Source organism: Gymnogyps californianus, chromosome 15 (genome assembly GCF_018139145.2).
Source record: "Gymnogyps californianus isolate 813 chromosome 15, ASM1813914v2, whole genome shotgun sequence".
Taxonomy (NCBI): Eukaryota; Metazoa; Chordata; class Aves; order Accipitriformes; family Cathartidae; genus Gymnogyps; species Gymnogyps californianus.
In genome coordinates, this window is record NC_059485.1 from 1121532 (window position 1) to 1134230 (window position 12699).

General features: G+C 44.2%; 1 protein-coding gene across 1 annotated transcript in view; it reads right to left on the reverse strand.

Annotated features, from left to right (window-relative positions):
• The window catches only part of RBBP6 (RB binding protein 6, ubiquitin ligase), a 31957-nt gene extending 20782 nt beyond the window's left edge, over positions 1–11175 (reverse strand). Inside the window, 4 exon segments of the mRNA XM_050906004.1 lie at positions 243–279; positions 2959–3058; positions 10702–10837; positions 10840–11175. Coding sequence (XP_050761961.1) covers positions 243–279; positions 2959–3058; positions 10702–10837; positions 10840–10869 — 303 coding nt within the window. The 5' untranslated portion in view covers positions 10870–11175.
• Positions 11176–12699: the final 1524 nt, after the last annotated feature.

The window sequence follows — 12699 nt, forward strand, 5'->3', positions numbered from 1 at the left end:
CATATTCAATATGAAATACAATGCATTACTAGGCACAAATACCAATATTCACATTAGAACTGTGCAAACGATGGCATTACTCAGTTTTTACTATGCTGAATCAAATACATTATATTTACAACATATACTATGTTTTACTGGAAAATATATTAAGTTAATGTTTGGAAAATTAATAAAAGGCTACATTGTTTAGAATTAAGTGCAGTGTGTAGAAAAAAGTGTGAGATTGTGTTTTTACATACTGCTTTTGATGTTCCACTCACTGGCTCAGTTCGACTTCTAAAAGAAGAAATAAAGGTGATCAGAATTTAAAATAAAGCACTTGTACCCAACATAAAGCAGTGAAAACAGATTATAAAACCTGAACATCAAAACATTATGTTCCGATAGTCTAGTGAATGTGGAAATTTATTTGTATAAAGTGTTCTCTCTTGGTATATTCAGTGCAACTGAAAAAAACCCCAAAAACCACATTTCTACTTTGTCACAAATTACTCTAAGACTTACAGATATAGAACACAACAGTGCAAGAGGAAGTCCTCGGACTTTTTGTCTCTGCTACGTAAGTATCAAAAATATGAAGTCTGTACTACAGTTTTGTGTTCTTAAATAATCAACCACCAAAATATGAAGGTAGCTTTAGCCCATCTGTATATCCCTGGTATTACAAATAGGTACCAGATACAGTACTTTAATTTCTAAGAAAGAACAGCGATAGTCTAGCACTTCGAAGTGAAAGTTTACTTGAGTGAAAAAAATCAGTCATCTGACAAAGGAATAACATAAAAATGTCAGCAGCATCGTCTTTAGAACAGTGTTTCTTTGTGGAAGCCCAAGCACTGTGTTCAGATATCTACTATAATTAGCCATGAAAGTGCCAAAATACTAAACGTGTTACATATGCTATATTGACTAAAAATAGTAGTAGAAATGTCACCTGAAAGCAGTTTCTAGGATTTTGTGCGATTTAGGAGTCCTGTGACAAAAAAAAAGGTCTTAATTGCCAGAATTTGCTTTAAGATAAACTTGAAAATGCTACAATATTTTAGGAAATATTTATTACATTTGAAAACTTGCTGAGATTCCACATACTCATTGATCTGTATCTGCATGCTACTCATCGTGAATCGGACATGCAACCATTGATCTAGTTAACAAACAATTCATACATCATCCCAAGTGTCCCATGAGCAGAGGCAATTCAAAGGCTGCTGTGGAATTTATGTGCAAATAAAAAGGCTCAAGCTTCCTGCCACTGCTAGAACACCACCAGGCTCACGAGTACAGCCACGTAACTCCTGAAGACAAGGAGTACAAGGAAATACTTTAGATTACCACACAATGGTTTCTTCGTCCATTTACCTTGAAGAACATACTACAAGGCGAGTAACACATTTTTGAAGGCCTCTCCACCATTACAGCGTACATTCATCATTCCCAAACTTTAACCACTCTACCAGTTGTTTCTTCAATGCTACCCACTGAAGGAATACAAAGCTAATCTGCCTGGTTAATTTTCAACATTAGAACAGCAGTGCCATTCTTTCCTTATCCCCACATACAGGTATTTATTTGATCTTTGATGCTAGCAGCATCTATCCTCTCATTTTAGGGCAGCATTACAATACCAGGAGAGGGTGCCATCCAACCAGAAACGGAGGATGCATTCACAAGACTGCACTAAGCAGACATATTTAAATTAAGCCCCAAAACAAGGCCATGTTTATAAGCACAACACTGTGGTGTCCAGAATTACTAGGTAGTGCCTGAAAGCACTGCAACAACTACAGCAGTGATATGCCCAAAGTTTATATGCAGAGCCACATAAATTCAGGGTTTTTTGCTTGCAAATGCTTCATGGGTACCAGGATGCTGCTGTACTGTTTGTTCGAGACACACTAACTCATCAGTATACTTTTATTTATTGAGAACCAACATGAGAAAGACACGACAAAACCACAAGCTAATAATATATACTAATTGTGCTGGAGAGGCATATCTTTAAGAGGGCTGGAAAACATGACCATTCAAACAATGCTAATGTAGCTGATATAGAACTGGACTGTATGAATACATAAATGACAGCAATAATCCTGTAGTCAGGATTGCATTTGAATATCTGTAATTTTAATCAATACATCCGATTCTCTGTCCTCCATAAATCTTAGGAATACAGAATTAATAACTGGAGCACAGATATCACCTTAGGGTAAAAACACTTAGAAAGATAGCTCGTAACATTTGGTAACGTGCCAAACTGCTTACTAAGTTTCAAGTTTCGAAAGGATTAACTATTCCTTCATTGTACTCACACAAAAGGCAATACACTTCAGGATATTGTTCTTTTTCTCTTGCCTGAAACGGACATTGTCTTTAGGAAACTAATAGGAATCACTTATGAATGGAACTTCTTGTTTGCATGGTTCGCCAACTGGCAACCCTTGGTCTTTCCTCTGTAGCTAGTATGCAAAAAAACCCAGATTTGGGGCGTAAGAATACCTGCCAAACCCACCCCACCCCCACCCCCCGTGCAAGAAATAGTCAAACACTGAGAATCAGACTCTTCTGAGATGGGAACAAATTATAGATATACACTACAATGCATATCTGTCTGTACTATAAAAGCAAAAAAAGCAAACGCATATAATAAGGAACCTCTCCATGGAGAAGAAACAGGATCTACAACTTGAATCTCAGAAAAATCAATCCCAAGAACAAACTCAACAGAATCATCTTAAAAGTTACCATTGCTGGAGTTTGAAGCCCATGTCCCAGCAGGCATAAAAATGTAAGTCTACTTTGGGACAGGTACATTAAAATCTACCCCATTACAACAAAACTTAACAGCAGCTTAAACAAGAAAGATACAATCTGAATGCCTCTGTAAACTAATATCAATTAAAAAAGTTAACACACTGAAACCCCTCACAAAGAATACAATGCTTTATGGATACTTACATAACATATGTTTTGCTGGTAGCTTTAACTCCTCCAATAGGGATTCTTCTAACAATTACTGATGAGTTCTTAGGAATCAGGGCATTATCATCGGTGTATTCTGAAAACAACATAAATACAGAAAAAAACATTAGCCAATTCGTAAGAACGTATATTAGTATGTAATTACATAGCACTTCAGAGAATCCCTTTACGGATCTAAATGCAAAATTTTATATCTAACATGGCGCTTATATTGTCTCAACACACTAACAGTACATTTCAAGAAAACTTCAGGTTTGATAATCAAACACAAGCAGCAAAATCTTTTTCATTTTTTTTAAATAGTTTGAATGCCAACAGCAAAAGGGTCTCAAAGGTCGGTGAAGGAGAGTCTGCTAAGGCACGAGGTTCTTTCCTGATCTAGCTTAAGTTGCTTTTGCTTCTGTTAGGCTACAAAACCAATAGATCTTTGGAGAAAAACAAACCACAGCAAAGCATCACCTGCATAAACCAGATTCTGAAGTCTGACAAGCTTGCCCTGCAACAAAACAGACACTTGGGTAAAGCATGACAACTCTGCGCCATTGCTTTCATACCTGTTAACTAAAACCGCTTCACCTATGCTGCTACTGCTCAAGACTGACAGGAGAACAGAGCCTGCCATCTCTGTCTATTTCTTGGAGGTTAATCTCTCAACAACCACACTTCTCAGCTGCGCAGTGCTTTACATTTAAATGGAAATGAAACTGGCAGTGCTAGAATTTGGATCACAGAAATTCTGGGGGTTTTTTGAGCTTGCTTTCACAAGTAGGGCAGAATTGGCTCCAACTAAAGTGGTATCTCCCCTCTTAAGCTAATCATCTAGTTTGAATTAACCAAAGGGACGTGAATTCTTTTGATTCACTTTTTGCAGAGCAGAGAGACTCAAACAAAATTACTTATGAAAACAGTCTTGAAAAGCCTTTCGAAAACAGCGTGTGCCTGAAGCTATCCATGCTTTGCCTTGGCTTACACCATGTTAGTCTTTTGAAGAGGAGGAAAGCCTTCTGACCTTTTACATAAGGCCCCCCCCAAAAAAACAACTACCTGAGACGCTTGACTGAGTAAGCTTAAAATGTGAAGATCTCTCCATGAGAATGGTTTTTATATTGTATTTGAACAAGCTGGATATTACTAAGTATTTTAAAGCACTATCAGCAGCCATTCCCTGTAATCTGCCTACAGTTTTAAACGTTAAAAGCCCTTACCCTTGCAGACCAAATCAGAACGATGGTCTGAAAACCAAAGATGCTGTATATCTAGCCAAGCTCTGTCAGGGTGGTTTTGCCCAGTGATCACACACAAAATACAAGTATTTCACAATTTATGCTCCATTTTTCAGTATATTACTCCTATGGGCAGGAACCTCTCTTAGACCAAAACATACCTTCCAGAAGACATTATTTCAACAATGAACTGAGAATTTTACTTCTATTTCCAAATGACAGAATGCTTCTTCAGAAACTGAGAAATCATTTAGCTGAAACCAATTCCTGATCTTCCCCTAGGGAACTGAACAGCAAGCTTCCTCTGGACTTCACAGTAGTTTAAAACTGTAGGAGAAAGGACTACTAATGATGAAAACAGAACATTTTACAGAAGTCATATGTCCTGAAACCAACCCCTAGAGCTCTTCTCAAAAGGAAAACCTAACCATTACACAGCTACCTGGCAAGAAAGGCCTGCACGGAGACTTTTTGATGGAGAAGCAGCTCAAACAGCACCGAGACCCAAACAACTGGCAGATCATGCCAGCTGCAGTTCTAGAAGCCAAAGCAGCTGTTTCTACCTGCTGAATGGAGTCATACAGAGTACTCTCTCTGGTCCAAATCACAAACCACTGGATTAAGATTTCAGAGATACGGGATAAGCAACAGCAGCTCCACAAAAAAGCAGGAGTTTGCTACGCCTGTGCCAAACTGAGGATTGCGGTAGTTCTGCAGAAGATTACAAGTGGCAGCACCTCTCCTAGACATAGACTGTATCTATGAGGACAGCAACCAACACATTTATTCACAAATTATGCAAGCCTGCAGAAGTCAATTTGAACATGCACAACAGGTGCATGATGCAAAAAGAGGAATAAGTCCTCTTTTAGTATTTTGTGACAATTCATTGACCATTAGAAGAGAAGCATTGACATCCGCCTTCTGAATAGCCTCTCCTTGCATGTATACGTATATAGATATACAATTGTTTTCAGTCCACTTGTTAAGTGCATAGTGAAGAGAGCTCCAGCCTTTGAGCAACAGACTGATATAAAAATTAATTCACCTTAAAAGTCAATCAGTACATATTTAAATGGATCAACTGAAGAGTGACAATAGCTTGGTGAAGTACAGCCTTTATTTGTATAGGACACTTATCACATATTTGTATTTGGGACTTGAACTATCCCACTAGCTTGGTCATCGTGTCAGAGAATCTGTGGAAGAGTGTTTACATACAGCAGAGGACACTGCCAAGATAGTTCTGAGAAGGGACCTGATACCCGTTGGCTTTAATACATTTATTTTTCCTTTGCCTCAATTAATTGAATTCATCTTGGTGATGAAATTTTATTAAAGGTGAAGTCAAACAATGTAGACTAAAAAGTTAACTTTTTTTTTAAAATAGGAAGGGACTAAAGCTGGAGCGCTATTCCTGAAGTCCCCGGAAATTCTTGTTTACTCGATTTGAATTTAACAGATGCCAACTTAGTCTAACAGCTCTCAGACTAAACTGGCATCTCTCAGCAGGAACTTGTTCCCCGCGGGCAGCAACGTCCCCTAGCAGAGACTTGGCAACTGCTAGGACCTGCAAAGCAGTGTCGCTCGGCCTCACCACATGACTCCACATCTGCGAAGCGAGCAGTGACATCATGCTCAACAAGGCTACTTTTCACACTTGTCCCAGCAGAGCTCCAATAGAAGTGTTCAACAAAGCTGAAGGTAACAACATTGTTCATTCCTACTCCCTTACAGCACAAAACTTGTTTTACTGCCAGTGATGGCCAGTAAGTGGCTACTGGGCTTCTGTCAAAGTGATTAAAAATAAGGATTCAATTAACTCAGAAAGTTTGCAAAAGCAAAGGAAGATTTGGATGTTATATTAAAGTCAAGAGCAGTCTAAAACTTGCTATCTATTCTACAAGAAAATAGTATGCTTGAAAGAGTCATGGGAAAGAAGTATTTCAAGGAACGAATGGACGCACAGAAGTTAAACAATAGCTACTTTGACTGCTGCCTCATACTGACTTAGAAATCTTAAATCCACAATTGCATTAGCATTCGCAACCTTCTTCCTGCAAAAAAGTACAAACAGCTCAGGTTATGCTCTGAAGTTTATCCTGCTTTACATTTAATGCACAATTTAAAAATCCCACTTTTAAATTCATCTGTAATTCTGAAAATCTGCTAGTTTTAATAATTTGTGTCATATGTATGCGATAATCAAGTTACTGAAAACAGTTCCTACTTTATTTTATGGCCTGCTTTAATCCACCATTTTGAGTCTGACAGCATTGCAAAAGCATCTCTCTGAGCACTATCTGGAGAAGTATTTTCACCCAGATAAAAGTACAGAAGCTCATCAAAACAGAAGTCATCAGAAGGCAAGCCTATATGTGAAACTACAAAGGAAAGCCTTTAGTAGGCTTAGATGCCTTGCTAGCCAGCTATTATGCTACTGGGGGAAGGATTTGCAGAGTAAGAGATGAAAACGACTACTAACATGCCAGACTGTCTCTCCCAGAAAACAAGGTAACTCCAAAGAACACAATTTCTCCCTAGCGCTTAAAAATATGCTTTCTCATTATGTGATTTTTCACTCTGTTCTAATCAACTTCACTTGCACACTTTGCAACAAACAAATCATCTATGTAGCTGGCACTGAAAGCACTGCCTCAAAAGATCCTCATTAACAGACTGGACTACTATTTCTGGATTTTCAGCTTCCACCAAAATAGGTATCAATGATCTCATCTACAACTGGTATACCATCACTTCTTGAATTAGCTAGTTCAGTAGGCCAAACAGTTCATGGAACTTTCATCTGCATTATTATTATACAGTACTGTGCTCCAAAAGAGCACCTATATTGCTTTGAAAGGACGAGTCAATAAAATCTAACACGCTTTCAATCATTAATCTGATTATACAGACCGCCCGATGCCTTAATGTCTCATTGGCACTGCTCGCCGTTTCAGCGTGTGACTGGGAAAGCAAAAGCAATGCTGGAGATAACGTGGTAATGAACCAAACTGAGCCTGCCCTGAGCACCTGGCCAAGGGACATTAACCTAGCTGAGAGCACACCCCCGAGAGGTCCCAAACCCGCTGGTGACAGAGTCAGAGCAGCTGACTCCCAGACAGGCAGTGCACGAGCTCCACTGTAACATCACGGGTTTTGAATGGGTACATGACTTACCCTCTACTCAACCAGGGAAACAGGGAACTTCATATCCTTTCTGAAAGCTCTACATAATAATACTGCATGGCAGCCCAAGAATTAATTGCACTCCAAGGTGTAACCAAAGTAATTCCCCATACTAGCACTGCAACACAAAATGGCACAGTGAAGGGCAAGGTTTAAAAGTTGCTTAAATGTCTTCTCTAAAATGCTACGTTTGCACAGTGCTGAAGACATTCCAGTAGACAGACATCAGCTGTGAGGCCAAATGACTTCATTCAGAGTTAGCATGAGTTTGTTTTGAAGGCATCGCATCGTGACATTACTAGAACTGTCAAGTACATGCTGCAACACTGAACTCAAGCAAGTTCTGAGTTCAAGAGACAGTCTTATAAGAGCAATATTCTTCCTTAAAACTATTAATCTAAGACCAGGTCAGAGCCACATTTTTGGTTTTGTATTTTGCCTGATAAGCAGAATAGCACGTTCTGCAAGTGTTTTGAGTCAGAATGTTACTGGGCAGGAAAGAGTACTCAAGAAACCCAAGTTCTGGAGTTTGCAGTTCTTCCACAATATTGTGAGAACATCTATTCTAAAAGACAGGTCAAGAAATTCAGATCAAATTATAAGGAGGCAAGTTTAAATGCATCATTCTTGAGTATAGGCTTTTTGACAGGAATTCTGCCTTTATAGAACATGCCTCTACAGTAAGCGTGGAAAGGACACCCCCCCCCCCCCCCCTTTTTTAAAACAGGTCCCAACCATCAATTTTGCCTTCCCAGCATCTTGAAAAGAGTCCACCATATAATTTTTTCCCCACTGATATTTAAAATCCTGTTTACTTTTAGCTTATATTAGCATTGCTTCTATTACTAGATTTCCATTATGAAAAATAAGTTACTGAGCTGTGAAAGGTTAGAGTACTCAGAAAAAGCTGAACAAGTAGGCCATCTTCACTCAAGGTTCACTTCGTTCTTTCCAAGACCATTTCAACATTTAGTCAGGACTCCTGCACAGACAAAGTTAGAAAAAACCAATACTTTATGTCCACATGTAAGAATTCCAAACATCCCATTTAGGCAGAATATCCTGGTCTAGTTTCTTCCTTTATCTTCTGAAGGTGAGTTTAAGCATCTACATCAGATTAATAAAAACTGAAATTCACGGTTATGCATATAAACCAAAAATTAGGCGTATATATTGCACGAAATGTACTCTCCAGCTTTGCTCTGAAAACCACTGGGGGATTTTTGCGTTTTCACATGGAAAACCACCTTACAAAAACTTCAGTAAGCATCTGTGTCACTAATACACAATTTAAAGTTTTATACTCGTTTTACAAAGGTCAAAGTGCAACACAACCTACCCAGAGGAGGACCTTGTCTCCATTAAACAAGAGTGATGCTCTTTAAAGTATGAAAGATATTGCTTCTTTAACTTCACCTTTAGGCAACTGCACATTTAACAGAACCTAGTGAAGCAGATACTTTTTTGTCACTGGATTCTGATTATGTATGAAAACAAAGCAACACACTTCATAAAACTGGTATTATGTCTATTAGAGTAACACTTGATGGGGTAACTTATTTCTGAGCGTAGATTTTTTTTTTTCCTGAAACTTTGCTTTCTGTTCCTCACCTGCTATAACAGAATCCACGTGTTTGGCCTATTCAAAGCATTTTTTCTTCTGGTGATAATAACTGGGCTCCATCACAGTTTATTACCCTCCAACATTCTGATTTTAAGGCTCTGTTTTACACAGACCCAACTATTACAGGAGTGACGTCAGCCAGCTGGCCATTCGGCCTGCTAGCATTTGTGAAGCTGAAAGTACACTAGCAACTGAAGACAAAATTGAGACACTCTTCTGCAGCAAAGCCCTTAAAACAAATTATACATTTTTCAAAAGCTTTTGACAATTTTATTCAATACTACTAGAAAAATTCAAGACTTCTGAAATGTATCTCCACCTATGTTTCTCATGCAATCCAATGGCATTCCTAAGACCCCTACCTAACCTTGTGCTGTTCAGCCTCTTCACAGACATCCTCCTAAAAACACTTTAAATACCTGTAGATAAACAGCGAGCTTTGGGTCCAACCACTTTAAAGGCTAGGGCTGAAGTAACTTACCACAGCATACATATCATTCTGTTTAAGTTTTAATACATGAAACGAGAAAACACACACTAGCACACATTTTAAAGAAAAGACTGTTGTAAGAGTGTACCAGAACCACAGGAAAAAAAAGACAAACTTAATGTTTAAAGAATGAAAACACTTTACAATTCTTTTTATTTCCAAAAAGCCACATCCCAAAGTCTTTAATCGCATTCAAACTTATCAAGATGGCAGATTACCAAATTGAAATATCGTACTGAGTAATACGAAAACATTATCACCTCTGAGAATCAAGCACCATTTATGAGATTTGGAAGAATTTATGACTTCTCTAAGAACATTTCTGACGTATATTCACCATAAATGTTCTGCCATAAAACTTCAGTACTGCCCTGATACAGTTAACACGTAGTACCAGGGGAAAAAAAAAAAAGGTTAGAAATGAATGATGAAGTGACACTCAATAGCATCTGAATGACAATGTTTTTGGTGTAGAAAAGAAGTTGTATTAACAAGAAATTCCGAAGTATAATTTAGATACAGAGAACACTCATGTGCAAGATGGCTTTAAAGGGTCTGCATAAATCATAACTCACAGATACACTCTTGATGCAAAATGTTGCTAGTGAGCAGTTTCTGCAACGGGCCCAAAACCAGTTTTCCAATGAAGTGGGGTAAAAGAAGCTGAAGACAAAATTAAATTACCAAACCCACTTTTTTTCTTCAAATTAGCCATCTGTTCTACTTCCATCACTTTCAGCCTTCTCCACCAGATTTCAAAGAAATCTGGCAATTTTGTTGTTGTAAGATATGCTCCCACATTTCCTTATCATTTTACCTAGAAGAACTCCAGGAAACCAAAACTTTTGCAAGCACTACGTGTCGCACATCAACCACGTTTTCTTCTACGCCTAGCTCCGCGTCTAAAACACAGATCCGAAGGCAGTTGTCAGAACAGCAGCTACAAAAGAACAGCTCTATGAGGCCCCCGGCACAACTCACAGCTACCGATCGCGGCCGAATCGCATTATGGCTTCCCACCCCGCTTAACCCCCGGCGCCGCTTGCCCTCCCGGTCCCCCCCCCCGCAGGCCGGCGGGATGGGCCCCAGGCTGACTCACGCTACGTGGGGACGAGCCACAAAGAGCAGGCCGCGGCGGGGCGGTCTGCGCCGCCGGCAGCCGGGCGGTCCCCGCGCCCACCACCCCCACGCACCTTCTTTGGTCTGGGCGTTGGTGATCTGCAGGTCGCAGTCGGCCGCCTTCAGCTTCTCGCGGCCCATGATCTGGCGCTTGAGGTCGCACAGGGAGATGTGGAGGCCGTCGAAGGTGACCGTATCATAGTTCAGCTTGCCGAGGAGAACTTGTAGTGGACGCACGACATGGTCGGGGCCAGGCGGTGCCTGCTCCGCGACGGCGCCTACCGCGGCAGACGGCGTCGCGGCCTCCGCGCCGGGTTAGGGCCCGCGGCGGCGCGGGGAAGGGCCCACCGAGGGGGCCGGGGCAAGCAGCGCGGGTTGAGCTCGGGCGGGCCGGCGGCGCTCAGAGGCCGCGGCGCTCCGCCATCGCCAGGCCCCGCGGCCTCGGGCAGACTGGGCTGGCGGAGGCCTCAGGACTCCATCGCGGCGGCGCTGCGAGGCCCCGGCCCCCGCCCCCGCAACGACTCCGACCCGCGGCCCTCAGCGATCGAACTGGGCCGCGGCGGCGGCGGCCGCCCGGCTACCTCCTCGCAGCCCGGGCGGACGACGGGGAGAGGCCCCCGCGGCCCCGGCTCGGCCTCCGCGCCTTCTCCCGCAGGCAGCGCGCCCAGGCCCGACCGCTGGCTATGGCGACTCGGGCGCCCCTGCCTCAGCGTTCCGCCGAGGGGTTTCCCGGCCGCCAACCGCACGGGCCGCCGCGAGCGCGTCACCGCGCAGGCGCAACGGCACACCGCACCCACCCACCCCACCCCCCGCGCGCCCCACGTGACCCAGCGCATTATGACAAAAGGCCCGCGTCACGTGGGCGCGGCGGCCCCGCCCTCTCCGCCCTAACGCCGAGCGCCCCCTAGGGGAAAGCCGTTACCGGGCGGCGTCACCGCCCGGGGCCGCTGGCGTCCCTGCTGTCCCCCCGGGCTGTCACCGCCCGGTGCTCTGCCACCCCCGGGCCTGTGCTGTCCCTCCTGTCACCTCCCAAGCCTGTGCTGTCCCTCCTGTCACCCCCCGGGCCTGTCACCGCCCGGTGCCCTGCCACCCCCCAGGGCTGTGCTGTCCCTCCTGTCACTGCCCGGTGCCTTGTCACCTCCTGGGCCTGTCACCGCCTGGTGTCCTGCCACCCCCCGGGCCTGTGCTGTCCCTCCTGTCACCGCCCGGTGCCCTGCCACCCCCGGGCCTGTGCTGTCCCTCCTGTCACCCCCCGGGCCTGTGCTGTCCCTCCTGTCACTGCCCGGTGCCGTGCCACCCCCCGGGCCTGTGCTGTCCCTCCTGTCACCCCACTGCCCTTCACCACCCAGCGTCACCTCCCGTCAGCCCCTGGGCCTGTGGTGGCTCTCCCAACAGCCCTGGGCCCATCACCGCCCGATGTCCTGTCATCCCCCAGGCTGTCACCAGCCGCTGTCCCTCACGTCACCCCCCAGGCTGTCACCACCCGCCGTCCCCTCCTGTCACCCCCCAGGCTGTCACCACCCGCCGTCCCCTCCTGTCACCCCCCGGGCTGTCACCACCCGCTGTCCCCTCCTCTCAGCAGCCAGCCAGGGCAAGTCAGCCTGGGGGAGATGCGGCGGGCTTTATCGCATGGCGGCTGCCCGCGCCACAGGGCCAGCGAAGGGAGGGGACATCCCTCCTGGCACCGCACGAGCCTCGGGGGGCTTCGACCTCCCGCCTTCTCGGTGGCAAACAACAACAGCGTTTCCCTTGTTTCCTACACGAAGCGAACAAATGACACAGGAGGTCATTAGGTTTCCGTTTCTGCTGAGAAGGGGCCACACCAAAGCAGCGGTTTGGTAACAGCCCCCCATGCCAGCCACCCGAGCGGAGCGGTGACCCCCCCGCGCCGCACACGCCGCCGTCCCGCAGAGCTAACAGCACCCGGGGCGGGAGAAGGACCCAGCGGCGCAGGGCAGATCTTGGGAGTGTGTTGGCATGTGTGAACGGGGCACAGACGGCAAATATGCCAGAAGAAAATAATGCCATTACCTCTTTGTGTCTGCGTCTCAAAATGTCCCATGAAAACATAA